Raw genomic sequence first — 27,591 nt, forward strand, 5'->3', positions numbered from 1 at the left:
TTGTGCATGCTAGGCACGCATTCTACCACTGAGCTATACCCTCTCTGGTGTAAAGGTTATTCTTATGTCTTAGGTGTTCAGAGTTGTAGATTTGAGAAGGCTGTCTGCTTCCCTCACCTTTGTTGGAAACGCCTTCTGTTTGGAAGTTTATGTAAGTTTTCCTCTTTATCCTTGGAGTTCAGAAATTTCGTCAGGGTGTGCTCAGGGTATCTTTTTTTGTTAATATCAATATTCTGTGAGTCTTTCTTATTTGAAACCTCAAGTCTGTTTCCAACTCCGGGAACTTTCATCTATTATTTTAAAAAATAATTGCTTCTCCATTTGTACTTATTTCTTTCAGGATCTCCTGTTTTTTAGATATTATCTCTCCTGGGTCCATTCTCCATTTTCTCTTTTTACTCATAATTTCCATTTTGTTGGATTTTTGTTCTGTTTTAAGCAAGCTCTTCACTTGATCTAGCTTATTAATTTGGTTGTTAGTGATGTCTGTTCTGTTTTTCACTACATTGATTGAGTTTTTATTCAATATCAAGTTTTGGGAATCTTTCTCATGGAGTTCATCTGAAATATATTCTTGAATCTCGTTAAGAATTTGCAGTAACATAATATGTATGTGCAGTCGAACTGTAATAATTCTACCTAATAAAACTGAAAAAGGAAAAAAAAAGAATTTGCAGTAGTGTTTAAATTCTGTTTCCTCCTCAAACTCTGCTTTCGCGTGAACCACCTAATGTGACTGGGGAGCCTGTTCTCTGTCTGGTAATCTCAAGTTTCTCCTATATTTGTTTGTAGTTTATATCCTGACCTTCCCAAACCTTCCCCTTTAGGAATTCCTTTAGTTACTTTGCAAGTGGTGAGAATTAAGGGAAGCCTTTCTTTCCAAGAAGCCAGCTGTGAAGGGATGACAGATAGGACGTCTCATTGAAGGCAGGGAGGCCTCTTAAGTTCCTGGGCTTTGTTAAGTTGTGATTGGAGAAGGTGAACCGTGTCTTCCTTGTATCAAAGGGAAGCTGCAGTTTAGCTGAGTAGGGCAAGTCCCTTTGGATGCAATGGCATGAGCAGAGTCAGCAGGAAGAGACTGTTCTCTCCCCATGTGCGGAGGGTATCTACCCTGGCTTAGCCAGCTGGGACTCCTCAGATCACCTTTCCATGCTGCCAGCCCCCCCCACTTCAGCCTGGTACCAAATCTGGTGAGCTGCCCTAGCCAGAATTTGCGTGTAGTGGGGGTGAGGAGCCAGGAGTGCACATTCAAGTCACTCTTCACTGGAGCCCCTTAAGGATTGCTTCAGTTTGCACTGAATGATGCCCTAAGCATTATATCCAGGACCTCCTCTGATACTGTTGCTGCCAGCTCCATGTCTGTCTTGTGTTAGGCCTAGACAGACATAGTGTTGGAGGTGTCCTTAGATTCCCAGTGTGGCCTGACCTTGATTAAGGTGTCGACAAATGTTGGGTAGGTGAATGATGGCTTTTTTTTTTTTTTGTAGAAAATAAAAAGCCAGGTAAAGTTTCCAAAGGATGCAAGAAGGTAAGTTGGCTCCACCCTCAGATAAGTTATACCAAATGTTGGGGATAGGTTGCCTGACCTAGAAGAGGCCCACAAAACCCAGTAGATATTGGGTGACTCCAGACAGATCACCATATTAGAATCAGCGAATCTGTCTTTTCCTCCCTCTCTGGGTGGCTTCAGCAGCATTTATTAAGTTCCCACCACAAACTGTACATTGCTTTGTGTTTGATTTCCCTTGGTAGGGATTGTTATTGTCCCATTTTTTAGATGAAGAAACTGAGCCTCAGAAAGTTCTAGGTTCAAAGTAGCACAGCTGGGACTTGAGTGTCTGTGATTCCCAAGTCCCTATTGCTCATGGAGAGGAGGGAGGCTCAGACATAATCTTTGGCCCCAGCTCCTGGATCTCCTTGTCCTGCTGGGAAAGGTGTGGACAAGTAGGACTTGGGCCAGTTCTCAAATTTTAGCTTGGATAAAGCTCTCCAACTTTCACTAGCCCTCCAGAATTAAAACACTGATAGCTGGGCCCTATCTCTGAGTTTCTGATTCAGAAACTGATAATTGGTATTTCTAACAAGTTCCCAAGTGATGCTGCTGCTGTTAGGGCCACACTTGGAGAGCTACTTAGCATCTCCCTTGACCTTTACTTGGGAAACCTTTCCAGTTACCCCCCACCTTTTCTGGGGTTCTTCACTCAGTCCCTGCCTGGCTAGGGGAGGAAGAGTCTCTCTTAGCCATATGGGCAGACCTCTGGGGACAGAGCTCTTCCCCTCTTTGTTTTTTGCTTCTCTCTTTCCACCAACAAATACACTTCTGACCAGCTTTAACCCCTGGGAAGGGTGATTTCCATGGGGTTATTAGCTTTGTTCACTTTTTTTTCCCTCTTGTGTGGTGATCAGCCTGCAAAGCAGAATGGGAAGAAAGCAGCCTCCAAAGTGGCCTCCGCTCCCCAATTTGTTCACTCCAATGATCATGCCAATCGAGAAGCTGAATTAAAGAAGAAGAGGGTAAGCCCTTTACCTTGGAGGAGAGAGAGGGCCTAGCTTGACTGCCAGGTCCACAGAAGTGTTGAATGGAAAGGCAAAGGCCCGAATTGTTAGGGTTGTTGAGGCTGCTTGTGAAGGGGGAGGGGAGGGCGGTTGCCTTGATACTTGATTTAGTGTGTCCATTTGCTCACCTCCCAGTCCACTGCTGTCTGGCTTATGTTCCCACTGCTCCACTGGAGCAACCAACCCCTGGCAGCCTCAGCAGCACATTCTCTGACATCAGACTCATGGATGGTTTTCTTCCCTCATCCACATCCTCGGCATTTGAGACCATGCTTTCTTTGAAACACTCTCACTTTGACTTTCCTGTCACCTTACTCTCCTGGATGTCCTTCTTTCCTTCCTTTTTTTTCCTTCCTTTCCAGTCTCTTTTGCTGCCCTTTAAATGATGGAGCATCCCAGGACCTTGTCTTCTTTTCCCCTCCGATCTTAAGTGGTTCCCTCTGCAAAGAATACATTCTCTCTCAGCTTCCTTTTTTTAGTCTCCACCATGCTTTCTCTTCCTTTATCTCTTTGTCTTTTTCGTTCTCTCAAACCCCTTATCTCTTGCTGTCGAATCTTCTCTCTCTCTGTATCCCTGCTCCTCCCACCTGGGCCATGTCACACTGTTTTCTCCCTCTGTCACCTGCTCCCTGTTACTCTTGCTCTTTCATCCCTCCCTTAGGCTGCAGGCCTAGTAGGCTGCAGTCCTGTGTGTGTTCACTTGTTAGGCTGAGGAGATGAGGGAGAAGCAGCAGGCTGCCCGAGAGCAAGAGAAACACAGACGCAGGACCATCGAGAGCTACTGTCAGGATGTCCTGCGACGCCAGGAGGAGTTTGAGCGCAAGGTAAGAGAGCAGCCTTTGCCCTTGGGTAGGACAGGCGGGGTTTGCTCAAAAGCATCTTTTGCCATTGCTCTGTGAAAGGGAAAGAGGAAGGGCGTGAAATTATTGGAGAGGAAGTAGGAATCAGTGCAGAGAGGGTAGGAAACAGTGGAGAGGGAGGGTGAGAGGGAGGTGAAGGGCCATTCTGAGTCTTATCTGTACCTCCACAACCCTGGATAGGTCCTCTCTCCCAAGCTGGAACCCAAAGACTGGGGGTTGGGAGTGCGGAGATGTAGGACTGGGGGATGGAGGAGAGAAAGAGTGAAAGTGCAAGGGGAAAGTTGAGAGGGAAGTGTATGGGGGGTGTTGTCTTTCTAGGACTTTTTACTGCCTTTCTGACATATATTCTCATCTCACAGAATATGCACTTTCCAACTTAAAACTCCCTTTTCTAACATGAAGTACATATTTTGCTTTCTCCGTCCATGTTCCCCATAGACTGTTTTTCTCACTTACACCTCCCTCTTACACTCCTCCCTTATACACCCAGGCACACAGTCAGACTTGTAACTAGTGCTCGAACACACACTTATAAATAAGCACACACATAGGCCATGTGGTTCTCTCCTTTCTTCTTCCAGTTCCTGGCTTTATTGGTTGATCAAAGCTGCCCTTCGATGGGTTGGGACTCACATGGCTCTCCCAGCTTCCCATGGTTTTCAAAGACTACTCTTATGCTCTTTCTTCCCCTGGACCATTCTCTTTTTTTTTTCTTTAGGAGGAAGTTTTGCAGGAATTAAATATGTTTCCTCAGTTGGATGATGAGGCCACAAGGAAGGCTTATTATAAGGAGTTCCGTAAGGTATGGGGGCCCATTTCTTAAGGTCCTTTAGGGAGGGCACCAATCCAGTCCTGCCTCCTTTCCATTTTTGTTTTTTCTAAGCTATCGAGCCTTTCTTTCATGGGCCTGTTGATTGCTCCTCAGTCCTTTCCCTGCCTTCATCTCCCATTCCCTGCCCTGCAGGTCGTGGAATACTCTGATGTGATTCTAGAAGTACTGGATGCCAGGGACCCGTTGGGCTGCCGCTGCTTCCAAATGGAGGAGGCTGTCCTGCGGGCCGAAGGCAACAAGAAGCTGGTCCTGGTCTTGAACAAGATTGGTAGGTGTTAGACAGGATTGTGTAAGGCAGGGCAGGGGCCAGACCTTCTTGAGAGACTACCTTGGACCAGACCCTGAGACCTGGCAACTCAGTGATACTCATAACAGTTGTGCAAGGTAGGAATTCTTATTTCAGTTTCTAAAGCCAGGAATTTGAGAGGTGAAATCACTTGTCTAAGCACACGCACACGCATGTGTGCACGCGGACAGACACACACACACACACACACACATATACAGAGTACAGCGGAAGTAGGGGATGGAATTAAAGCTTGTCTGCCTTTCAGTCCCCCATTTTTGCCATTTTGAGCTTTATCTGTGACTGGCCAGTCCTGGAGGGTTCCTGTCTCCCCGCAGCTGGGACCCAGAGACTAGCGCAGAAGAGCGCTTGGGCTCAGGAGTCTCTCAGGTCTGGGTCTCAGCCCAGTCATTCTATTTTCTCTGGGATCTTGGACAAGTCACGTCACCTGAGAACTTCTGTTTCTCTAGCTGTAAAATGGGCTGGGATTGTCCCAGCCTCACAGGGTTGTTGATAAAGTGCTTGGTACATACATGATCAGTAGTTCACAAATGGTAGCCATTCTAGTCAGAGTTATTTTTGACATTTGGCCCAAGATAGAATGATTCAGGAGGGGATGGGAAGCACCCTTTGGAGACCTCTGGCACCCTGGGCCCACAGGCTTGGAAAGAAGGCATCTGGGACCAGACAGCTAGTTTGCCTGTTCTCCCTTAGGAAACAGAGTTCTCCTCAGTGAGGACCAACTGGTCCCTTAGATTAGACTGTCCTTTCTAACTAACCTGGGGACTGGATAGGGACTGTCAGGCCAGGGAGATGGCTATTGGCAGGAGGTGTGCCTAGCCTTGGGTGTGCGTGGATGCATCTTTGGAGTGAGCCATTCATGTGATGTTCTCCTTACCAGTCCTATCTGTTCCTATTTTCCTCAGACCTGGTCCCCAAGGAGGTTGTGGAGAAGTGGCTGGAGTACCTTCGTAATGAGCTGCCAACCGTGGCTTTCAAGGCCAGCACCCAGCATCAGATCAAAAACCTGGTAAGCTGGGGCCAGGGGCCACCTCTTTCAGGGTGGCCTGGGAGCATTACTTTCTAATTATATCATTAACATACAAATACATAATCGGTGTAAAATACTAAAGTATACAGAAACACTGATTACTTCTAGGGAGAGAAATTGGGTGCTGGGGGATTTTTCAATTTTGCACCAGGTATTAAACATTTGTTAAAAACTAAAGTAGGAAAAATAAAAACAATTAGAGTTGACCCTTGAGCTAATCTGGGGTTAGGGACATCTCCCCTCTGCACAGTGGAAAATCCGCATGTAACTTACAGTTGTCACTCCGTGATCTGTGGTTGTGCATCTTTGGTTCTCCATCTGTGGATTCAACCAACTGTGGATCATGTAGTGCTGTACTATTTAATAGTGAAAAAAATTTGTGTATAAGTGGACCTGCACTGTTCAAATGCATGTTGTCCAAGGGTCAACTGTATAGATAAAGCTTAAATACCCTTTCACCAGTACCCCTGATTCCAGTCTCCTTTATCCATCTCCAGAGGTAACCACCATTGTTAGTTTGGTGTGTATCCTTCCAGATATTTTTCTATGCTTTATGTATGTGTGGAGGTATATATAAATATAAAATACTGTTTGTGCTTTTTTGTTTTCCTGGAGATCTTTTTATAGAGATCTACCTTTTTGATGCTAAATAAAATTAGTTTCCAGTGTTTTTTTAAATCATTATAACCAATACAACAACACATATCCTTACACATGTCTTCTTAGCCAGTGGGCAAGTGTTTGTGTAGGTTGGGTACAGAGAAGTGGAGTGGCTTGGGTCATAGGCTTTATGCATTTTACATTTTCCTAGACACTGATAAATTGCTCCCCAGCCACCCCCACCCTCCTCCACTGCCCCGCCCCTTACCAGTGGCTTTACCAATTTATCTTCCTACTAATGGGGTAGATGAATGTGTAAGGGCTGGCCTAGTTCCCTACACCCTTGCCAACATTTGATATCATTAAACACTTAAATCTTTATTCATCTGGGAGAAATATGGTATCTCCTTCATACTTTTTTGGCGTTTTTGATGGCAAAAATGTGGTAAGCATCCTTTTCTAACAGCTTTCTTCCATTTGTATTCCACTTTAAGGATATACCTCCTTAAACTATTTCTTATTAGTGGATATTTAGGTTGATTCCTATTTTGCAGTACTGTGTTAAGTAAGTAAGAAAAGAGGAAGATATAAAAGGGCATTCTGGGCAGAGGAGGTAGCATCAAAAGTAAGGAGTTGGAGGCTGGAATGGCCTTGTCCTATTTGAGGAATCAAGGGGAGGTAGGCTTTATGTGGGTCAGACACTGTCTCTTCCCTCCATAGACAGGGAGGTGCATGTCCCAATTATGCAGATGTGGGCACTGAGGCCCAGAGAAGGGAAGCAGGATTTGCCAGGCACATGCTTGTGAGAGGCAGAGCTGGAATTCAAACCTGGCCTGTCTCAAGGCCAGGATGCTATCCTGCCCCTGCTGAGGGAGCCAGAGACATGTGTGTCCAGGCAGAGGCTGGGGCAGGGAAGACTGGAGATACACAGACAGCGGACAAACAGGTCTTGTGGAAGCAAGGAAATGGCAGGTGTTCAGGGCCTGAGTGAGAAGCCCTTTGCTTTAGGCTGGGGGTCTTGGTATTCACAGAGATATGATCCTGAAAGATTCCCTGAAAGTTGGAAATCTGGGCTCGGACCACATCTCCTACCTGATGCCTCTCCTGTAATACCCCTCGTTTTCCAGAGTCGCTGCAGTGTGCCAGTGGAGCAGGCTTCTGAGTCACTGCTGAAAAGCAAATCCTGCTTTGGAGCGGAAAACCTCATGAGAGTTCTGGGAAACTATTGCCGCCTTGGTGAAGTGCGCACCCATATCCGTGTGGGTGTTGTGGGTAAGGCCTTGGGCGAGGTCGTGGGGCCCAGACTCCCTCCTTGTGTGGGGGCTTCACTGGGGGAAAGGATTCTGGGAACTTTATGTTACCTTTTTAGGAAAGAGGGGAGCCATTCAGGAAGGGTTTTGTGACTTGTAATTTGGATTGGTGAATGTGGAAAGGCAATCAAGCATGGAGTGTTAGAACCACGGACCAAAGACACGAGGCTGGGCTTGGAGTTGGCCCTGTTTCACCCTACCAGAGCTGTGGGAGGGAGGGGTGAACATCTCCCTCTTATAGATAAGTACACAGACCCAGAGGAGGGAAAGGGACTTGTGGGCCTCAGCCCCGTGGGAGACAAGGCAGAGCAGAGGCTCAAACTGGGGCCTGTCTGGAACCCAGGGCACCAGGGGGTTGCTGGTAGGAAGGGAACAGGGAAACTGAGGAAGCAGAGCTAGAGGAACAGGAAGAGGAAGTGAAGCCAAGAGAGAAGATATTGGAGAGAGAGCTAGACATCTAGAAAAAGGTTTAGATATGCATACCTGAATAGACACAGAAAAAGATCTGGGAAGCCAAATGGCAGGATTGGTGGGGAGTGAAAAGGGAGGACAGATTTAAATGATAGAGGCATGCAGAGAGAGGGAGATATGATCACAGAGAAATACCAAAAGAGACATAGGGGCAGATATGTGCACAGAGATGTGTAGAGAGAGACATAGGAGGGCTAGAGACACCTCACGTATGTAGAGTGGCAGACATGCATACTCAAAGAAAGAACAAGAGATAGCCAAACAGGGCTAGGGAGACAGATTCAGAGGAAGATGTGCATCGAAAGAGGCAGGAACAAAGATGCCGACACAGAGGAACGCACACCCAGACCTAAGCACACATACAGATCCAGAAATGCATGTAGATCCACTCATGTGGAGATAGGCACAGACCCAGAGGCAAAAGACATGAAGACTAAGCCCTTCCCACACGCTCACCCAGCTCTGCTTTCTCCTAAGCAGATAGAGCCACAGAGACAGACACGTGCCCGGATATACTCGACCTGCAGACACAGCCACACACCCAAAGTCACAGAGACAAATACACAAACACGTCTACGATGAGACATATATATGTACATAGAGAGAAATAGAGACAGAAAAAGAGACAGTGAAACACATACAGAGGGGGCATACGTGTAGAGAGACAAGCCCACAGGGAGAAGGAACACGTACAGAAAGAGCTGAGAGAGCCATAAAAAAGAATAAAATAATGTCATTTGCAGCAATATGGATGGACCTGAAGATTGTCATTCTAAGTGAAGTGGGCCAGAAAGAGAAAAATGCCATATGACATAATTTATATGAGGAATCTAAAAAAATAATAAGGACACAAATGAACTACGTATTATTTATAACTAAGATGATTGATTTCTTGAATATGTGTAAACACATTTGACTCCTTTATGATTGGATTAGTGCATTCTGTTGATTCTTTGTGGTTGGCTTTATTCCTTTGATAACTATGTATGTTTGAAAAGCTAAAGCTCTAATCTGTTCTTAGAAACAATGATCAGTATATATATGTAAACTAAAAAATGTGCAGTATACTGTATATATGTATTGACATACAATATAGTGTGTATGTGCAGTCAAACTAATAATTCTACCTAATAAAAATGAAAAAGAAAAAAAAGCTGAGAGGAGTCAGTACAGAGGGAGTTACAAAGAAGCAGAATTGGTGGGGTAGGGAGAATCAGAGAGAAAAGACTGTGGCCAGAATGAGTGACAGTGAGACAAACAGCCAGAGAAAGGTGCTTAGATTCAGCGATATACAGGGAAAGAAAGATATAGGCTAGAGAAAAAGATGGAGTGGAAAAAAAAGGACAAAAATGGAAAAAGCAGTGATATTTAGAACGAGAACCATCAAGAGACACAGAAGATGTACAGACTAGCACACGTGAGGAACTACACACACACACATACGCACATCTGTGAGAGAGCAGTGCACATGTATGTTCTAGCACACACACAGAGAGAGTGGTGGGAATGAGAGACCCAGTGGGGAAGAAACAAAGATACTCATAGGCTGAGAGGTGCTCACAGATGCCCGAACAGTAAAACACACCGCAGGCAGACAACTGCTCAGGGGCTGACATGTGGAGATGAGCTCCCCACCCCCTGCCAGGTGAATTACGCATCAGGACACATGGTTCTCTGTTTTGCGACACTTCCCGACGTCCATCCTTTTGGACTGTGTCACAGAGGCCTTGAATCAAGTACCTTTCTCAGGCTGGTTGTAGGTGGGAGGTGAGTGGCACATCTAGAGAGATGGACACAACTAGCCAATGTGCTCACAGATGAAGGAGAGGGGTAGAAAGGCCATGAGGGGTTTGGTCAGGGCCTGGGACAGGTGGGCAGAAAGCCAGCTCTGTTTTTGGCTTCCCTGTGGCCTGGTCGCATTGCCCCTCCCTGGGCCTCCCACACACAGGCTGTCCCAATCGGTCCTAGAGCCCTTCCTGCCCTGAGCCATCTGCTGCTCCTTTGTAGGCCTTCCCAATGTCGGGAAGAGCAGCCTGATCAATAGTCTGAAGCGCAGCCGTGCGTGCAGTGTGGGAGCCGTTCCTGGGATCACCAAGTAAGTACCTGCCTGCTCCCCCACTTTACAGCTTCTTGACCCTACCATTCCCCCAACTTCCACACTGTCAGCCCCCGGACGTCCTGTATCTTGGACCAGCCTCTGATTCTTCCATGGGCCCAGGAGTCTCCCAGCCCTCATTTACCTGACACACCCTAGGTCTGAGCCAGGCCCCCAGCTGGGTTTTTCCCCTCTTACCTCCTTGGAGCCTCCCAACAACCATGCCAGGCTGGGTTCTGAATAAGCCACTTTGCTTCCTAGATAAAGCCTCTGAGGCTCAGAGAGTCAGAAGTTTGCCTATGGTCCTGCAGCTCAGTCCCCAGTGGTGAAGGCCAGACAGGAATCACCCTCCATCTCTTCACCTTCATCTGTAGGCCATCTGCCCCTCACTCCTTCTCCCAACTGTGTGCTTGGGGCCTCGAGGGTGCCAGACATATCCGGACTGGTCATTGCCCTGCGTCCTCTCTTACCTTCTCTCTCCCGACCCAGGTTCATGCAAGAGGTCTACCTGGACAAGTTCATCAGGCTGCTGGATGCCCCTGGCATTGTCCCAGGACCCAACTCGGAGGTGGGCACCATCCTGCGCAACTGCGTCCGTGTGCAGAAGCTGGCGGACCCTGTAACCCCGGTGGAGACCATCCTGCAGCGCTGCAACCTGGAAGAGGTACTTGGGGTTCTTGCTCATCCCCCACCCCCTCTTCAAGGGCCCTTCGTTCTTCCCTGTGATTTCTCTCCCTCTCTTCACCAGATTTCCAGCTATTATGGCGTCTCTGGGTTCCAGACCACTGAGCACTTTCTGACTGCAGTGGCCCACCGCTTGGGGAAGAAGAAGAAGGGAGGCATATACAGTCAGGAGGAGGCGGCCAAAGCCGTCCTGGCTGACTGGGTGAGGTGAGGAGAGGGCTAGGTAGAGGTGAGGCTGGGAGTCAGGCTTCACAGAAGGGCTCATCTGTGTTTGTTCCAGTGGTGGGGCAGCCTGACTTCCTGGGTCCCAGGACAGGGAAGGCCAAAGCACCAGGTCATGTCCAGCCCAGCAACATTTATACCTGGTGATTACCCAGCAACTCAAGCTTTTGGTCAGGTGTCCGGGTTTTCTAGTTGACCCTCACTGTTTCTGACTTGGGAACCCATTGTCTCTTTGATTGGTCATCTGTTCACCTAATGACATCACCACTGATTTCTTCCCAACTCCCAATGCAGCGGGAAGATCAGCTTCTATACACTCCCACCCTCCACCCACACCCTGCCTGCCCATCTCAGTGCTGAGATCGTTAAGGAGATGACTGAGGTCTTTGACATTGAGGACACCGAGCAGGCCAACGAAGACACCATGGAGTGTAAGTCGGGGCGAGGGTACTGGCCTGCCTGGCACCTTGTCTTGTCCTCGTGGAGCCACACAGATCTGACTACAAATCCCACGTTTGACCCCTCTCTGCTCTGGCTCTACTCTGGCTTGGGGAAAGTTGTGTAACCAACCCTAAGCTTTAAGTCTTCTCCCACAAGGTGAAGAATTGTAATCTGGGTCACAGGTGGCGGTGGTTGTGGGCTCTTGGTCGTTAGGGAACAAATCCTCAAAGTACCTGGAACACAGTGAGGTGCTTAGAAAGTGCAAGGTTCATTTCCCCATTTCTTGAGACCTGGAGTGGACTGAGACACTCCTCTCAAAATCCCCTCCTCTCATGTTGCTCTAGACTTTGCCTCAGCCAATGCATGTCCATTCCTAGATTTTCATTTTTACGCCCATTGATGGGTGAGGCACCTGAGTCACAGAAAGGTGGTGATGTTTGCCAAACAGCACATAGTCAGTGGCAGGCAGAGGTGGCATTCAAACTAGCTCTTTTGCCCTTTTGTTGAAGACTCGCCCAGCTCAGAGTAGCTAAGTGGTTAAAAGAATGGGCTGCCTGGACCCAAGTCCAAGTTTTGTTAGCAGTGTGATGCTGCACAAGTCACTTAGCCTCTCCACATCCAGTGACATCTGTAAAATGAGGACAGTAGCACCCGCCTGATAAGATAGTTGAGAAGACTTATTTAATGTATAAAGAAACTTAGAGTAGTGCCTGGCATATAGCACATGCTGGGTATATATTAGCTGTTATTAATATGGTTATTTGTTGGGGGACAGAGAGATATGACTTTCAGGCACTCTTGGAAGAAATTTGTTCTTTTCAAATACTACCATCTGTAGCTCTGGCTTCTGGCTCCTGGCTCCTTCCTTCTCTACCCTGCCCAAGAAAGGTAACCAGTACTCTCTGGGCCTGTCTTCAGATACACTGGGGTAGTGGAGACAGCCCTAGCTGGCCTGGCTTCTAGTTCCCTTGTTTCTCTTGAGGGTCACTAGCTTTCCTTCTCTGGGCATTTGATATGCTTGGATTAAAAATGCAGACAAGAGGCTTGCCTGCTTCAGAGTCTGTTCCCCATGTGGTTTGGGCAAGTCAGACTTCTTTCTGAACTTTACTATTCTATTCAAGTGGGCAGTTGGGAGGAATTAGAGCTCACGTTCTTATGATGATGCTTGACTCTGGCTGCATGTGAGGGCAAGAGGGGCTCTGGCACTGAGAATGCACTTTGGCCAAAGATTAAGGTCCCAGAAATTGAGAAGAGGGAGAGGTTAATGGTGAGAGTTTCCTAGTTGCCCTAATGTTGGATCTTGAAGAGTGAGCAGGGATTAGAGGCCCAGGGAAGGAGATGAGGGCAAAGTTTAGAAGAGGTGTGAGGGTAGTGTGGGCTCAGGGCAGTGGGCGCATTTACGGTTTGCAGTGGAGGCCAGCTCACGGCAAGGCACCAGGGAGATAGGGAGAGAGGCCTGGTCCTGGGGAGGGAATTCCAGTACCTGCCATTTACTGAGCAGTGTCTCAGGCCAGTGCATTTCAGGCATCCAGGGCTTGTGGCATTCTCAATTTCCAAGTGAGGCTCCAAGACTAGCTCCCAGCAGGTGAGTACCCTACTGCAAAACCCAGGCCTTTAATCCTTTGTCATATTGTCTCCCAGCAGGAATAAAAGAGCCTTCCCTCCTGACTCCCCTGGGCAGTGTCCACATCTTTCCACTGAGGCCTGACCCGGGGGCTGGGAATAGGGAGGAGCCAGGGCCCTGACAGTGGTATTGATTATGTTAAAGGCTTGGCCACTGGAGAATCTGACGAGCTGTTGGGTGACACGGACCCGCTCGAAATGGAGATCAAGTGGCTCCATTCGCCGATGGTGAAAATAGCAGATGCCATGGAAGATAAAACCACTGTGTATAAGGTACCTGTCCTCTTTGTGGCAACCCTCTCCTCTACCCAGGGCTCTGGGAGATGGTCAGTCCCTCCCACCTGGCTCCCATGAGGTCTGCCTATAATGGTGGGGAGGTGCGGGCCATTCATTTACTCCCTGTGGGCTTCCTGGGTGCTTGGCAGGGTGCATCCTTTGCCAAGCAAAGGCAAGCCCAAGGAGGAGGCATGCTCTCTCAAGCAGCTTTCCCAGTCCAGCTCCAGCCTAGAGAATAGGAGCCCTGTCAATGCACCCAGTTGTTTAAGTTGCAAACCTGGGCATCCCTGACTCTTCTTCCCTCTAACTAGGCCCCCAGATCCTATACACGATCAGTCACCAAGTCCCGTGGCTTCTCTCTCCTAAACGTCAAGACACTGTCAGCTTCTTTCTATCCCTACCATTCCTGTAACTCTAGTCTTATCTTCCAGTCATCTCTCACATGGACATATGTCTCATGGTTTATACTGGCTCAATCTGACTGTCACTTGCTCTTTCATGGCTCCCCAGCACCTGCAGGACCTAGTGGATATGCCATACTATGACTCCTGGAGGCTTTTTCAGCCTCTACTTCTGCCAGTCCCCCATCTCTGCCCTTCAAGAGTTCACAGTTTAGTGGGTCTTAGACCCAGACATCTACACTGTGATGGGATATACACAGGCTGGGGTTGGGTGCAGAGGTGGGGGAAGCATGGCTCTAAGGGCCCTCGCCTATACTGCTTGTGAGTCAGGGAAGTCTTCCCGGGGGCCTTGGTACTTGTGCCACCTCTTGAAGGCTGAGGAATTCTCTGGGCAAGGGGACAGCAGCCCATGGGCAGGGACTCAGCCTGTGCACATGCCAAAGCCCAAAAGGCTGAGAGTGTAGTGTTTTGGGGGAATCATTAGTGGTCTAGGGTAGCTGGAATGGAGGGTGGAGGCAGGGAAAGATGAATCTGGTGTCAGATCACAAAAGGCCTTGTTTTTGACTTTAACTACGGGTAATAGGAAAACACTGAAAGTTAGTTATTTTGGGGAGGGTCAAAGGGTTTTAATTTTTTTCCCTCATTTTGTTTATTTAAAATATTTGTTGACTAGGTAATTTGTGTACATGGTATAACATTTAAAAGGTAAAGGGTATTTAGTGAAGAGTAAGTCTCTCCTCTCTCCCAGCTACCCTGTCCCCCCTTGGAGGCAGATCACTATTAGCAGCTCTGGGTATCTTTCAGAGCTATTCCATTGTTATACACACATATACGGAAAAGCAGATAACAGATCTATTTTAATTCAAATAGTTGTAGGCTATTCGTATTATTCCGCACATTGCTTATTTCACTTACAAATTGATTTTGTAGATTGTTCTACATGATTACTTAAAGAGCTGTCCTTCATTTCTGATGGCTACACAATATCTGGAAGGGTGTCTTAAGCAGGGAAGCCACATGGTCAAGTTTTTGCATTAGAACCATCACTCTGGTGCCTGGGGTAAAAACCTAGTCAGAAAGAAAGGAGCCAGGGCGGAGGTAGGGAGTCCAGGAAGGAAACTGTTGCCTGTGCTCCATAAAAGATGATGAGGCCTGCGCTGGGGCAGTGGTAGGAATCATGCCATTCCCGTCCTCACATAGGTTTTTTTATTTTTATTTATTTATTTTTTTTATTGAGTTATAGTCAGTTTACAATGTTGTGTCAATTTCTGGTGTACAGCACAATGCCTCAGTCATACATGAACATACATATATTCATTTTTATATTCTTTTTCACCGTGAGCTACTATAAGATATTGAATATATTTCCCTGTGCTATACAGTATAAACTTGTTTATCTACCATCCTCACATGGTTTTGAAAGTTCTCCCCGTGCTTATAGGAAAATCAGTCTAACTTGTGCTTAAGACTATCCCCTGACTGCTTGGGTTCTAATTTATTCCACTGCTTACTAGCTGTGTGACCTCAGGTGCCTTGTTTGTCAAAATATCGTTGCAATGATTTAATGAGTTCACACGTGTGCATGTGTGTGAGTACATGTATACACATACGTAATTGCATGTGTACACATATATATGTATGTGCTTAGAAAGGTACCTGGCACATAGTGAGCTTCCTGTCAATACTGCCTTTTACTGCCCACATGTACCTTCTATTCCAGCCAGTTAGACGCCCTTTTGGATGCCCAGGTATGCTCTGTGCTTTCCCAGTGTTCAGTCAGGAATGACCCTTCCATCAGTAGAAGTATGTTGACCACCACCATTCCCTCAGCCTCTGTCACTTAATGCTGCATCTCTTTGGTGGGTACTTGCTACATTCTAACTTGTGATATGGTTGGTTTTTTCCTCTTTAGCCTGGTTGCATCTGACTCATTTCTCCCACATTTCTCCACACGGAGCTGGGCACAAAATAGGTGTCAGAACATATTTGTTAAATTGATGGAAGACCTTGAAGCTCACTTGAATAAAGAATCATTGTAATACCAATTATTGTTGACAAGTAATTCTGTTTTTTTCATTTTATTCTTGTAAAAACCATGCAAAGTACCCATTGTCCATCCCCATTTGACAGATGAGCAAATTGTGGCTGAGATGATAACTAAGTACCTCTTAGTCTGTGGTGGAGCCAGACTTGAAGCCTAGTTCTGCATGGCTCTGGGCTCCTGTTCTTACAAAAGCCTGTCCCTGCCTCATCGGCAGAAGTCTTTGGAAGTACCCTTGGGGCCCAGACCTGACTGTTGTACTCTCTTTCCTCAGATTGGAGAGCTCACTGGGTATTGCACCAAACCAAACCGCCATCAGATGGGGTGGGCTAAGCGCAACGTGGACCAGTTCCCCAGGAACAACAGCATGGTGGATGTCTGCCCAGTGGACCGCCGCCCGATGCTACAGAGGATCATAGAGACAGACCCCCTGCAGCAGGGCCAGGCTCTGGCATCTGCCCTGAAGAATAAGAAGAAGGTCCAGAAGCGTGCAGGTGGGAGCACCTGACCGCCCCGCTGTGCTCTGAAGAGGGCCCACCTGGGGCCTTAATTAGGGGCTCCTGAATGAGCATCTCCGTGTGTCCAGCCCCAGGCCAGGGTTAGGGGCAGGGATGGGTTAGGAGGCTCATCTGCTAGCAGAGTGATTCTCAAACTTTAGCTTGTATTAGACTCATCTGCAGGGCTTATTAAAGCACAGGTTTCCGGGACCCACCCCCAGAGTTTCTGATTGAGTAGGTTGGCCTTGGGGCCTGAGAATTTGTGTTTCTAAGGTTCCCAGTTAGTGCTGATATTGCTCCTCTGGACACCACACTTGGAGGACCATTGGCCTAGTCAAATAGCCACCATTTATTTATCGGCTGCTTTCTATGTGTTAAGAAGCTTACAGGCTATCTATAGTGTTTACTTTATCAATAGGCAATACACTCAAAATCCAGAGGGTACAAAATGATATACCATAAAATGTCTCCTTCCAATCCCCAGTCATCCAGGCTTTCCCCTAGAAGCAACCAGTTACCATTCCTGAGATAGGTACACAGGCAAATATCCGTATATTCTTTGTTCTCTTTTTCTAGACAAATGCTAGTCTCCTGAACATACAGTTTTGCCACATCATTTTTCCATTCAACATATATTAGGGATAGTTTCACATCAATTCACAAAAGAATGGCCTCCTTCATTTTAATGGTGGTCTGTTGTGTGGCTGGCCCATTTAGGTCTTCATGCTATAGGAATTTTCACTAACTCCTTGCAAAAGTCTCATTTGGTAGGTAAGGAAACGAGGGCCCAGAGACATTCTGACACACTCAAGATAAAACAGCTATTATTTGATGGAGCCAAAATGCAAACCTAAGATTGATTGATCCCATAACCCCTGTTCTTTGAACTAGACTATGTTCATAACCATTCACTGTTGGCCTGGTTCCATGCCAAGTCCTGGGAATCCAGAGATCAATTGCCCTTCTGGTCCTACTGGGGAGTAGGGAGGAGACAAGAAAACAGACATTGGCAACACAGTGTAATCATTATGAAGACAGAAAACACAGCGAGGGATCCTAACCCAGCCTGGAGGTGGTAGTGGGGTGGGGGTGATCAGAGATGGCTTCCTGAAGGAGGTGATTGTCTGCGGGGAATCCTGAGGAACAATAGGGTGTGGCTGGAAGATGGAGGTGAGCATTCAGGCTCAAAGCCCTTATTGCCATGCTGCCCATTTTCTGGGAGAGCTTTGAGGGTGATGGCAGAGTGCTAAGTTCAACACAGTAAAAAGAGAACAGCTCAGTAAGTCTGACACTGAGAGATAGAAGCTCCGTTGGGATAATCATTTCACAGGTAGACAAATGGGTCTATCTATGAGGTTGAGCAGTGGCTGCTGGTAGCTGGGGTGGAGGGGAGAGTGAGCCAGTTTGGGAGTTTGGTGCAGACCATGGTTAATGTAGGCTAGCTCCTGTAGGCCTCCCTTTGGCAAGCCAGCCACTAAGTGACTGCCCGTTTTTCTCCATCTGCAGATAAACTCGCCAGCAAGCTGTCCGATTCCATGATGTCTGTTCTCGACCTCTCTGGCAATGCTGATGACAGTGCCGGTGACTGATCCACTGATCTCACCTCCCTCCCCTTCTCCAAGGACCAGTTCCAGTGGGACGGGGGAATATAGATAAAGTCAGATGGTTTGCTTCTCCCTGAAGCACCTGCATATTAAAAGAACTTCTCCCCTACCATCCCCACACCGTCCCTCCATTCTCCAGGGGTGAAAAAGAGTCCCAAGCGTCTGAAACTGGCAAACAGTACCCTTTATTTAGCCCCTACTCTATTTAGAATAGAAATGAAATAAATCAGCAGATCCCTTAATGCTAACAATTTATCCCCTACCTTACAGGTTGGGCAGTTGCAGGCTGACCCCTCACAAAACCCTCTTGGACAGCTAAACATGCAACTAAAGACTAGGCTGCTGGTAGATCTGGGGGTTCCTGGGAGAGTGCTTTACCAGTCCACAACAGACCACAGCACTAAGACATCCCTGCAATGGGCTGCAGGCCACACATCTTCCACCAACTCCACAGATCCTCAACCTGGATGGCAGTGGGAGTCGGGGGGGGGGGGGACAATGATGAGCCTTTATCTCTGGACCCGTCTAGGAGTAGGATAGAGGAAGACAGCACACAAGCCTAGCTGGTGCTGTGGTGTGGTAAACACTGCCTTGTTCACATGAAGGGAAAACAAAGCCACTGTTGATAGGTGCCTGAGGGGCAAGCCCTGCCTTGGGGCACTTCTGGGCAGACTGTGAGTTGGAGGAATCCTTGAACCGAAGCCCTCTGGCCGGACCCCGCCCTTATGTGACCATGTCTCACCAAGCATCAGCATTTGAATTCCATGATCCAAAAGGGTTCTGGTATCATTTATTCACAGGCTGCATCCTCAAGAGAGCTGCTCTATCAGGGGTGTACCAGCCAAGTTCTTTTCTGGTATCTAGAAGTCCTTATACCCCAGAAAAGTATTAGCCACTTCCCCTAGGACAGCCTACCCCATCAGACAAAGGCAGTGGGCCCAGGCAGTGTTAGGGGTCCTCAGAAAGGGACTAGGGTAGATGATGGCAACAGAAACACAAATCTTAATTTACCAGGGCTGGTTTGATTTATGCATGTGACCTCAGTTCCCAGCAATCTATCTGAGACTGGCAGCAAGAAAGGAGCTCAATACGGTTAAGCCAAAGTTGGTGTGGAGCAATGAAGTTCTACCATTTGGAGGAAGTGGGTGTTAGATTGCTTCATTCTTCGCCCCCACCCCAAACTTCCACATCATCTTTGGATCCACAGCCACATCTTAGTCTTGCCTCTCTTGCTGTCACCCCTTATTTTACCTATTTAAATCCTAAGTCTGGAACCATGTGACAGACTGGCGAGCCCTTGGCTGTAGGATGATTTGCAGGGAAGTACAGACCATTTGTGCATCCTGGGGCAGTGAAAGAAGAGAATTGTGTACTGCTTGAGCAAAGACTGCACCGGACCCTGGCAGCTTGTTAACTCCTTAACCCTAAATACAACTGCCAGTAAAAGATTTGTCTCCTTATGAAAGATAAAGGTGGGGAGGGTATAGCTCAAGTGGTAGAGCACATGCTTAAGCATGAATGAGGTCCTAGGTTCAATCCCCAGTACCTCCATCAAAAAAGTATAATTAAAATAAATAAACCTAAATACCTGTTCCACCCAAGGGAAAATTAAAAAAGAAAAAAAAAAGGACAAGCAGCAGGCTCACATAGTTGTCAGGACATTCTGAAGACAACACATTAAGTGGTGACAGCATTGAAATCCAGGTGTGATAACCTTATATGGACCCTTTCCTTTGCATTGTACTGTTTCCTTAACACTGATTATTAAGCACCTACTGTGCTGGTCTCTATTATCAAGTTCCTTAAATACATCCTTTTTTGTTTGTTTTAAAATAGGGTCTGGCTAAGATTCCACTCCAAGTATTCTTGAATGGGGTTCAACTTATTTCACACTATCTTATTATCAGACTCTCCTGGTAGATAACAGTACTGCAATGGTAAAAATGGATATCAAGACAGCTAAGGCCATTTTATAACCATATGGCAATTCATAATTTAACGTTTTAAACATTTTCTGGTACTCCTAAGAGACACTGGTAACCAAGTACTAGAAATAAGATTTACCTTGATGAGTAAGAAACAGCATGGGAACATAGTTTGGCTCAAATCAAACAGAACTAAGGTAGTCACTTCAGGATAAAAATTTGGGACTCCAGATTCTCTACAGCTTACCAAAAGTTTTTAAGAAAAGCTATTTCTTGAGTCTTTTCTCTCACCTTTCTTGCCTTTTTTTTTAAAGTGTAATTTGCATACAGTGAAGTTGATGCTTCATAGTATAAGTTCTAATGAGTTTGGACAAATGTGTATAGTAGTGAACTACCATCACAATCAAGATACGGAATAGTTTACATCACCCCCTAAACTCTCGGGACCCGTTATAGTCAACCCCTACCTGTGTCCTCAGATCCTGGGAACCACTGATCTGTTTTCTGTCCATATAGTTATGCTTTCATATAAATCCATGTAAAAAGAATCATAGTATGTAGAAGAATCATAGCATTATTTTATGTGTATAGATTTTATTTTGGGGGTGGGATAACTAGATTTATTTATTTTTAAATAAAGTACTGGGGATTGAACCCAGGACCTCAAGCATGCTAAGCAAGCACTCTACCACTGAGCTATGCCCTCCCTACCCCTTTGCCTGTAGATTTAAATTTTTTAATTTAAAAATTTACGTAGAATAAAATTTCCCTCTGGTGTACAATTCTATAAGCTTTGACAAATGCGTGGAGTTGTGTAACCAATACGTTCAAGGTATAGAACAGTTCTATTACTCTGCCCTCCCCTGCCAAATTCATCCCTGCTACTTTATAATAAGAACCTCCCTATCTCTAACTCCTGGCAATCCTGATTTGTTCTTTGTCCTTATAGTTTTGTCTTTTGGAGAATGTCATGTAAGTGGAATTATATAATATGTAGCTTTTTGAGACTGGCTTCTTTCATTAAGCATAATACATCTGAGATTCACCCACACTATTGGGTTTATCAGTAGTTCCTTATCTGAATCATACTCTTGTATGCAACACCATTTGTTTATTAATTCGCCAGTTGAAGGAACATGGGATGTTTCCAGGTTTGGGCAATTACAAATAAAGCTGCTATAAACATTTGCATGGGATTTTTTTGTGTTTTCATTTCTCTAGAAAAAATAGAGTTGGTTTGCTGGGATATATGGTAAGTATATGTTAACATTCTCAGGAACTGTTAAACTTTCTCAAAGTAGCTCTACCATTTGGTATTCCCATCAGTGTGTGAAGGTTCTCCACATCTTTTCCAACACTTGGCATTGTCAGCTTTTTGACATTAGCTATTCTAGTAGGATGTAGTGATATCTCATGATTTTGATTTGCATTTCCCTACTGGTTAATGATTTGAGCATATTTTTGTGTGCTTATTTGCCATCCATTTATCTTCTTTGGTAACGTGTTCAAATCTCTTGGACATTTTGTATTGGGTTGTTTGTTTTATTGTTGAGTTTTGAGAATTCTACATATATAGGATGCAAATTCTTTATCCACTATATGTATGCTTTGTTCCCAGTTTGTGGCTTGTCTTTCATACTCTAAAAAGTGTCTTTTTTTTCATTATGAAAAAAACTTTTTAAACAGATAAAATTTTTTTTTAATATTATGGTAAAATACATATACAATTTACCATCTTAACCATTTTTAAGTATAGAATTCAGTGGCATTAAATACATTCACATGGTTGTGCAACTATCACCACAATCCATCTTCAGAACTCTTTTCATCTTGCATAACTGAAACCGTACCCATTAAACACTAATTCCTCCTCCCCCCAGCCCCTGACAACCACCATTTTACCTTTTGCCTCTGAATTTGACTACTTTTGGTATCTCATATAAGTGGAATCATACGGTATGTCCTTTTGTGACTAGCTTATCTCATCTAGCATAACGTCTTCAAGGTTCATCCATGTTGCAGCATGTATCAGAATTTCCTTTTTAAGGCTGAATAATATTCCATTGTAATATATACCATATTTTGTTTATCTGTTTATCCATTGATGGGCATTTGGATTGCTTCCACCTTTTGGCTATTGTGAATAATGCTGCTTTTAGCATGGGTGTACAATTATCTATTTGAGCCCCTGCTCTTAATTGTTTTTGGTATATACCCAGGAGTGGGACAGCTGGATCATATGATAATTTTATTTTTTATTTTTTGAGGAACTGCCATACTATTTTCTGCAGAGGCTGCACCTCTACAGAAGTTTTTACATTCTCACCAACAGTGCACCAGGGTTCTAATTTCTCCATATTCTTGCCAACACTTATTCTTTTTTCTCTTTCTCTCTTTTTACCTCCATGCCTTATAAGTTTGATTGGGTCCCATTTATTTAGTTTTGCTTTTATTTCTGTTGCCTTGGGAGACTGATCTAAGAAAACACTGCTATGATTTATTCAGAATGTTTTGCCTATGTTCTCTTCTAGGAGTTTTATGATGTCATGTCTTATATTTAAGTCTTCAAGCCATTTTGAGTTTATTTTTTTGAGAGCTTTCTGTTCTTGATTTCTAATTTATTCCGTTGTGGTATGGGAATGCACTTTATATGACTTGAATCCTTTAAAATTTATCAGGACTTGTTTTATGGCCCCCAAAATGATCCATATTGGTAAAATGTTTCATATGCTCTTGAGAAGAATATGTATTTTTTTGTTGTTGGTGGAGTGTTGTATAAATGTCAATCACATCATGTTGGTTGCTCATGTCTACTATGCCCATGTTGATTTTATGCCTACTTGTTATGTCAACTACTGAGACAGGAGTATTGAAGTCTCTGGGCATAATTGTGGATTTTGTTGCTACTCCTTGTATTTCTATCAGTTTTTTCCTTGTATATTTTGAACATCTTATGTTAGGTACACAAACATTTAAGATTGTCCTGTCCTTTAGAGTAATTAACCCCTTTATCATTAAAATGAATTTTTTAATATTCTTTGTTTTGAAGAGTATTTTGTCTGATATAAATATAGCCACTGCAGCTTTCTGTTGACTGGTTTTAATATGATATATCTTTTTCATCCTTTTACGTTTTACCTATTTATGTGTTTAAAGTACATTTCTCATAGGCAACATATAGTTGCTTCTGGGTTTTTAAATCCAATTGACAGTCTCTACCTTTTAGTTGATGTTTAGACCATTAAATTTAATGTTACTATTGGTGTGTTTAGGTTTGAGACCATCATCTTGCTATTTTTTAAATTTATTTGTCCCGTGTCAACTTTGTTCTCCTTTCTCTCATTTTCCTCCTTCTTTTAGATTAAATACTTTAAAAAATTATTCCATTTGTTCTCTTTCCTTGGTTTATTAGCTATACTTCATTGTTTGGTTATTTTAATGGTTGCTGTAGGGTTGATAGTATATATCTTTAACTCATCCCAGGCTATCTGAAAGTGATATTTTACCACTTTACATATAGTACAAAAACCTAACAATAACACACTTCTATGTCTCCCCTCATGACTTTTATGCTATTGTCATACATTTTACTCTTAAAGATGTTATAAAGCCTACAATATTGTTATTTTTTATACTTTAAATTCTTTTAAAGAAAGATTTCAATAATAAACCATAGTTATATACTTACTCATTCAGTTACCATTTCTAGTGCTCTACATTCCTTTAGCTCCAGATTTCCATAAGGTATTATTTTATTTCTGCCTGAAGAACTTCTTTTAACATTTCTTGTATTGTGAATCTGGTGGGCAGTGAATTCATTCCCCTTTGGTATGTCTAAATAGCCTGTATTTTGCCTTCATCTTTGAAAAATATTTTTGCCCAGTATGGAATTCAAGTGGATGGGTTTTATCTTTCAGCACTTTAAAAATGTTGTTTCATTGTCTTCTCATGTGCATTGTTTCCAATGAGAAAGCTGATGTCATCCTTATTTTTTCCTCTATCCATAAATGTGTTTTTTTCCCCTCTGGTTGCTTTTTAAATTTTTATTTTTGAGCAGTTTGACTATAATATGTTTTTTTCTTTACGTTTTTGTGCTTGGATTTTGTTGAGCTTTTTGGATATGCTAGTTTATGGTTTTCATCACATTTGCAAAGTTTTGGCTGTTCTTTCTTTCTTTCTTTTTTTTCACTATAGTATCATACAGAATAATTTCATTGCCCTAAAAAAAGCTTGTGCTCCATCTATTCGTTCCTCCCTCCCTCCCTCTCCCCAAACCCCTGGAAACCATGATCTTTTTACTGTTTCTGTAGCTGATCTTTTTACTGTTTCTGTAGCCGTGCCTTTTCCAGAATGTCATTTCGTTGGAATTGTACAGATTGTAGATTTTTCAGACTGGTTTCTTTCATTTAATAATATGTCTTTTAAGTTTCTTCTATGTCTTTCATGGCTTGATAGATCATTTTTTTTCAGTGCACATATATTTTACATTTACGTATATGTACTGTTCATTGTTTCAAAGAATGTTTAGAGCTGTAGCTTTTTAAACTTACATATTTATCAAAGGAATAAAACCAACTACAAAATAAGAATTAACTCAAAAAGATACATACACCCTGCTTTTAACAGCAACATTATTTATAATTGCCAAGATATGGAAGCATCCTAAGTGCACATCAATAGTTGAATAGATAATGGAGATGCAGTATGTATGTATGTGTTATATATATATATGTCTATAGTATATGTAATGGAATACAACTCACCCATAAAAAAGGATATTTTGCCTTTTGCAGTCCTTCATTCACTTTTTTTAAACATTTTTTTATTGAGTTATTGTCAGTTTACAATGTGTCAATTTACAGTGTAGAGCGCAATTTTTCAGTTATACATGAAGATATATATATTCATTGTCACATTCTTTTTCTCTGAGCTACCACAAGATTTCGTATATATTTCCCTGTGCTATACAGTATAATCTTGTTTATCTATTCTACATATGCCTGTCAGTATCTATAATTTTCGAACTCCCAGTCTGTCCCTTCCCTCCCCTCCCCCACTTGGCAACCACAGGTTTGTATTCTATGTCTATGAGTCTGTTTCTGTTTTGTATTTATGTTCTTCTTTTTTCTTTTTCTTTGTTTTAGATTCCACATATGAGTGATCTCATGTGGTATTTTTCTTTCTGTTTCTGGCTTACTTCACTTAGAATGACATTCTCCAGGGACATCCATGTTGCTGCAAATGGCATTATGTTGTTGGTTTTCATGGCTGAATAGTATTCCATTGTATAAATATACCACCACTTCTTTATCCAGTCAACATTTGATGGACATTTAGGCTGTTTCCATGTCTTCGCTACTGTAAATAGTACTGTTAATAGTGCGGTGCAGGTGTCATTTTGAAGTAGGGTTCCTTCTGGATATATGCCCAGGGGCGGGATGACTGGGTAATATGGTAGGTCTATTCCTAGTCTCTTGAGGATTCTACATAGTGTTTTCCACAGTGGCTGCACCAAACTGCATTCCCACCAGCAGTGTAGGAGGATTCCCTTTTCTCCACAGCCTCTCCAGCATTTGACATTTGTGGACTGTTGAATGATGTCCATTCTGGCTGGTGTGTGGTGGTACCTCATTATAGTTTTGATTTGCGTTTCTCTGATAATTAGTGATATTGAGCATTTTTTTTTCATTTGCCTATTGATCATTTATATGTCTTCCTTGGAAAATTGCTTGTTTAGATCTTCTGCCCATTTTTGGATTGGGTTGTTTGGTTGTTTCTTATTAAGTTGTATGAGTTGCTTATATATTCTAGAGATCAAGCCTTTGTCAGTTTCATCTTTTGCAAAAATTTTCTCCCATTCCATTTTCTCCCATTGTTTTATTTATGGTTTCCTTTGCTGTGCAGAAGCTTGTAAGTTTGATTAGGTCCCATTTGTTTATTCTTGCTCTTATTTCTATTGCTGGCATAGACTGCCCTAGGAGAACATTTTTGAGATGTATGTCAGATAATGTTTTGCCTATGTTTTCTTCTAGGAGATTTATTGTATCTTGTCTTATGTTTAAGTCTTTGATCCATTTTGAGTTGATTTTTGTGTATGGTGTAAGGGAGTGTTCTAGCTTCACTGATTTACATACTGCTGTCCAGTTTTCCCAACACCATTTGCTAAAGAGACTGTCTTTATTCCATTGTATATTCTTGCCTCCTTTGTCAAAGATTAGTTGACCAAAAATTTGTGGGCTGATTTCTGGGCTCTCTATTCTATTCCATTGGTCCATATGTCTGTTTTTGTGCCAATACCATGCCATTTTGATTACTGTAGCTCTACAGTATTGTCTGAAGTCTCAAGTCTGGGAGAATTATTCCCCATAAAAGAGGATATTTTGCCATTTGCAGTCCTTCATTCACTTTTTTTTTCATTTCAAAAACCTGAATTTTATAACTGGTAGAGACATTTCCACTACATAAAAAACAACAAAATACCTAGAAATAAACTTAACCAAGGAGGTTACCTATAATCTGAAAACTGAAAGGACATAAAGAAATGAAAAGATTTCTTGTTCTCTTGGATTGGAAGAATAAACACTATCAAACTGGCCACACTACCCAAAGCAATCCACAGATCCAACACAACCCCCATCAAAATACTTGTGACATTCATCACAGAACTAGAACAAACAATTCCAAAATTCATAAGGAATCACAAAAGTCCCCGAACAGGCAAAGCAATCTTTTTGTAAGTCTCTCTCTCTCTTTTTTTCTCTTTCTTCTTTTTGTTTTCTTTTCTTATGGTTTGATGACTAGAGAAGGTCCTTTGACATTTGTTGCAAAGCTGGTTTGGTGATGCTGAAATCATTTAGCTTTTGTTTATCTGTGAAGCTTTTGATTTCTCCATCAAGTCTGAGTGAAAGCTTTGCTGGATAGAGTATTCTTGGTTGTAAGTTTCCCCCTTGCATTATTTTAAATATATCATGCCACTCCCTTCTGGCCTGTAGAGTTTCTGCTGAAAAATCAGCTGATCACCTTATGGGAGTTCCCTTGTATGTTATTTGTTGCTTTTCTCTTGGTAATTTTAATATTTTCTTCTTATCCTTAATTGTTGTCAATTTGATGACTGTGCCTTGGTGTGTTCCTGTTAGGTTTGATTCTGTGTGGAACTCTCTGCTTCCAGGACTTGGGTGACTGCTTCCTTTACCAAGTTGGGGAAGTTTTCAGTTATTATCTCTCCCAAAATTTTCTCAGGTCCTTTCTCTCTCTCTCTCTTCTCTTTCTGGGACCCCTATAATGCGACTATTAGAGCACTTCATGTTGCCCCAGAGTTCTCTTAAACTTTCTGTAGTAGTGATTTCCACTAATCTGTCTTCTAGCTCACTGATTCATTCTATTGCCTCATTTAGTCTATGTTAGTTCCTTCTAGTGTGTATTTCATTTCAGTGGTTTTATTCTTCAACTCTGGGTATTCTTTGTATTTTCCAACTCATTGCTAAAAACTTCACTGTGCATCCTATACTCCTCTTGAATTCTCTGAACATCTTTGCCATCATTACATTAAACACTTTCTCAGATAAATTGCCTTGTGTGGTCAGGCTTTCATTGTCATTTGTCTCAAGCTATTTTTCAATTTCTTCTTTGATTTCATCTTTGACCCATTGGTTTTTTTTAGTAGCATGTTGTTTAGTCTCTATGCTATCATTTTTTCCTCCTTTTTCTGTGGTTGATTTCTAGTTTCATGCCATTGTGGTCAGAGAATTTGCTTGGAATAATTTCTATCTTCTTAAATTTGTTGAGACTTATTTTATGTCCGAGTATGTGGTCTATG

General features: G+C 43.5%; 1 protein-coding gene across 6 annotated transcripts in view; it reads left to right on the forward strand.

Moving 5' to 3' along the window:
- GNL3L (G protein nucleolar 3 like) overlaps positions 1-20,971 on the forward strand; it is a 28,503-nt gene extending 7,532 nt beyond the window's left edge. For all 6 annotated transcript variants that reach the window (XM_072955670.1, XM_072955668.1, XM_006218261.4 and 3 more), the window contains 14 exons: positions 1,488-1,528; positions 2,407-2,514; positions 3,264-3,380; positions 4,135-4,218; positions 4,381-4,516; positions 5,461-5,564; positions 7,313-7,457; positions 9,974-10,061; positions 10,551-10,725; positions 10,810-10,952; positions 11,262-11,398; positions 13,177-13,304; positions 16,024-16,243; positions 17,753-20,971. In XM_072955670.1, coding sequence (XP_072811771.1) covers positions 1,488-1,528; positions 2,407-2,514; positions 3,264-3,380; positions 4,135-4,218; positions 4,381-4,516; positions 5,461-5,564; positions 7,313-7,457; positions 9,974-10,061; positions 10,551-10,725; positions 10,810-10,952; positions 11,262-11,398; positions 13,177-13,304; positions 16,024-16,243; positions 17,753-17,835 — 1,709 coding nt within the window. In that variant the 3' untranslated portion in view covers positions 17,836-20,971. The remainder of the gene's footprint in view (positions 1-1,487; positions 1,529-2,406; positions 2,515-3,263; positions 3,381-4,134; positions 4,219-4,380; positions 4,517-5,460; positions 5,565-7,312; positions 7,458-9,973; positions 10,062-10,550; positions 10,726-10,809; positions 10,953-11,261; positions 11,399-13,176; positions 13,305-16,023; positions 16,244-17,752) is intronic.
- Positions 20,972-27,591: the final 6,620 nt, after the last annotated feature.

This window comes from Vicugna pacos, chromosome X, assembly GCF_048564905.1.
Source record: "Vicugna pacos chromosome X, VicPac4, whole genome shotgun sequence".
NCBI lineage: Eukaryota > Metazoa > Chordata > Mammalia > Artiodactyla > Camelidae > Vicugna > Vicugna pacos.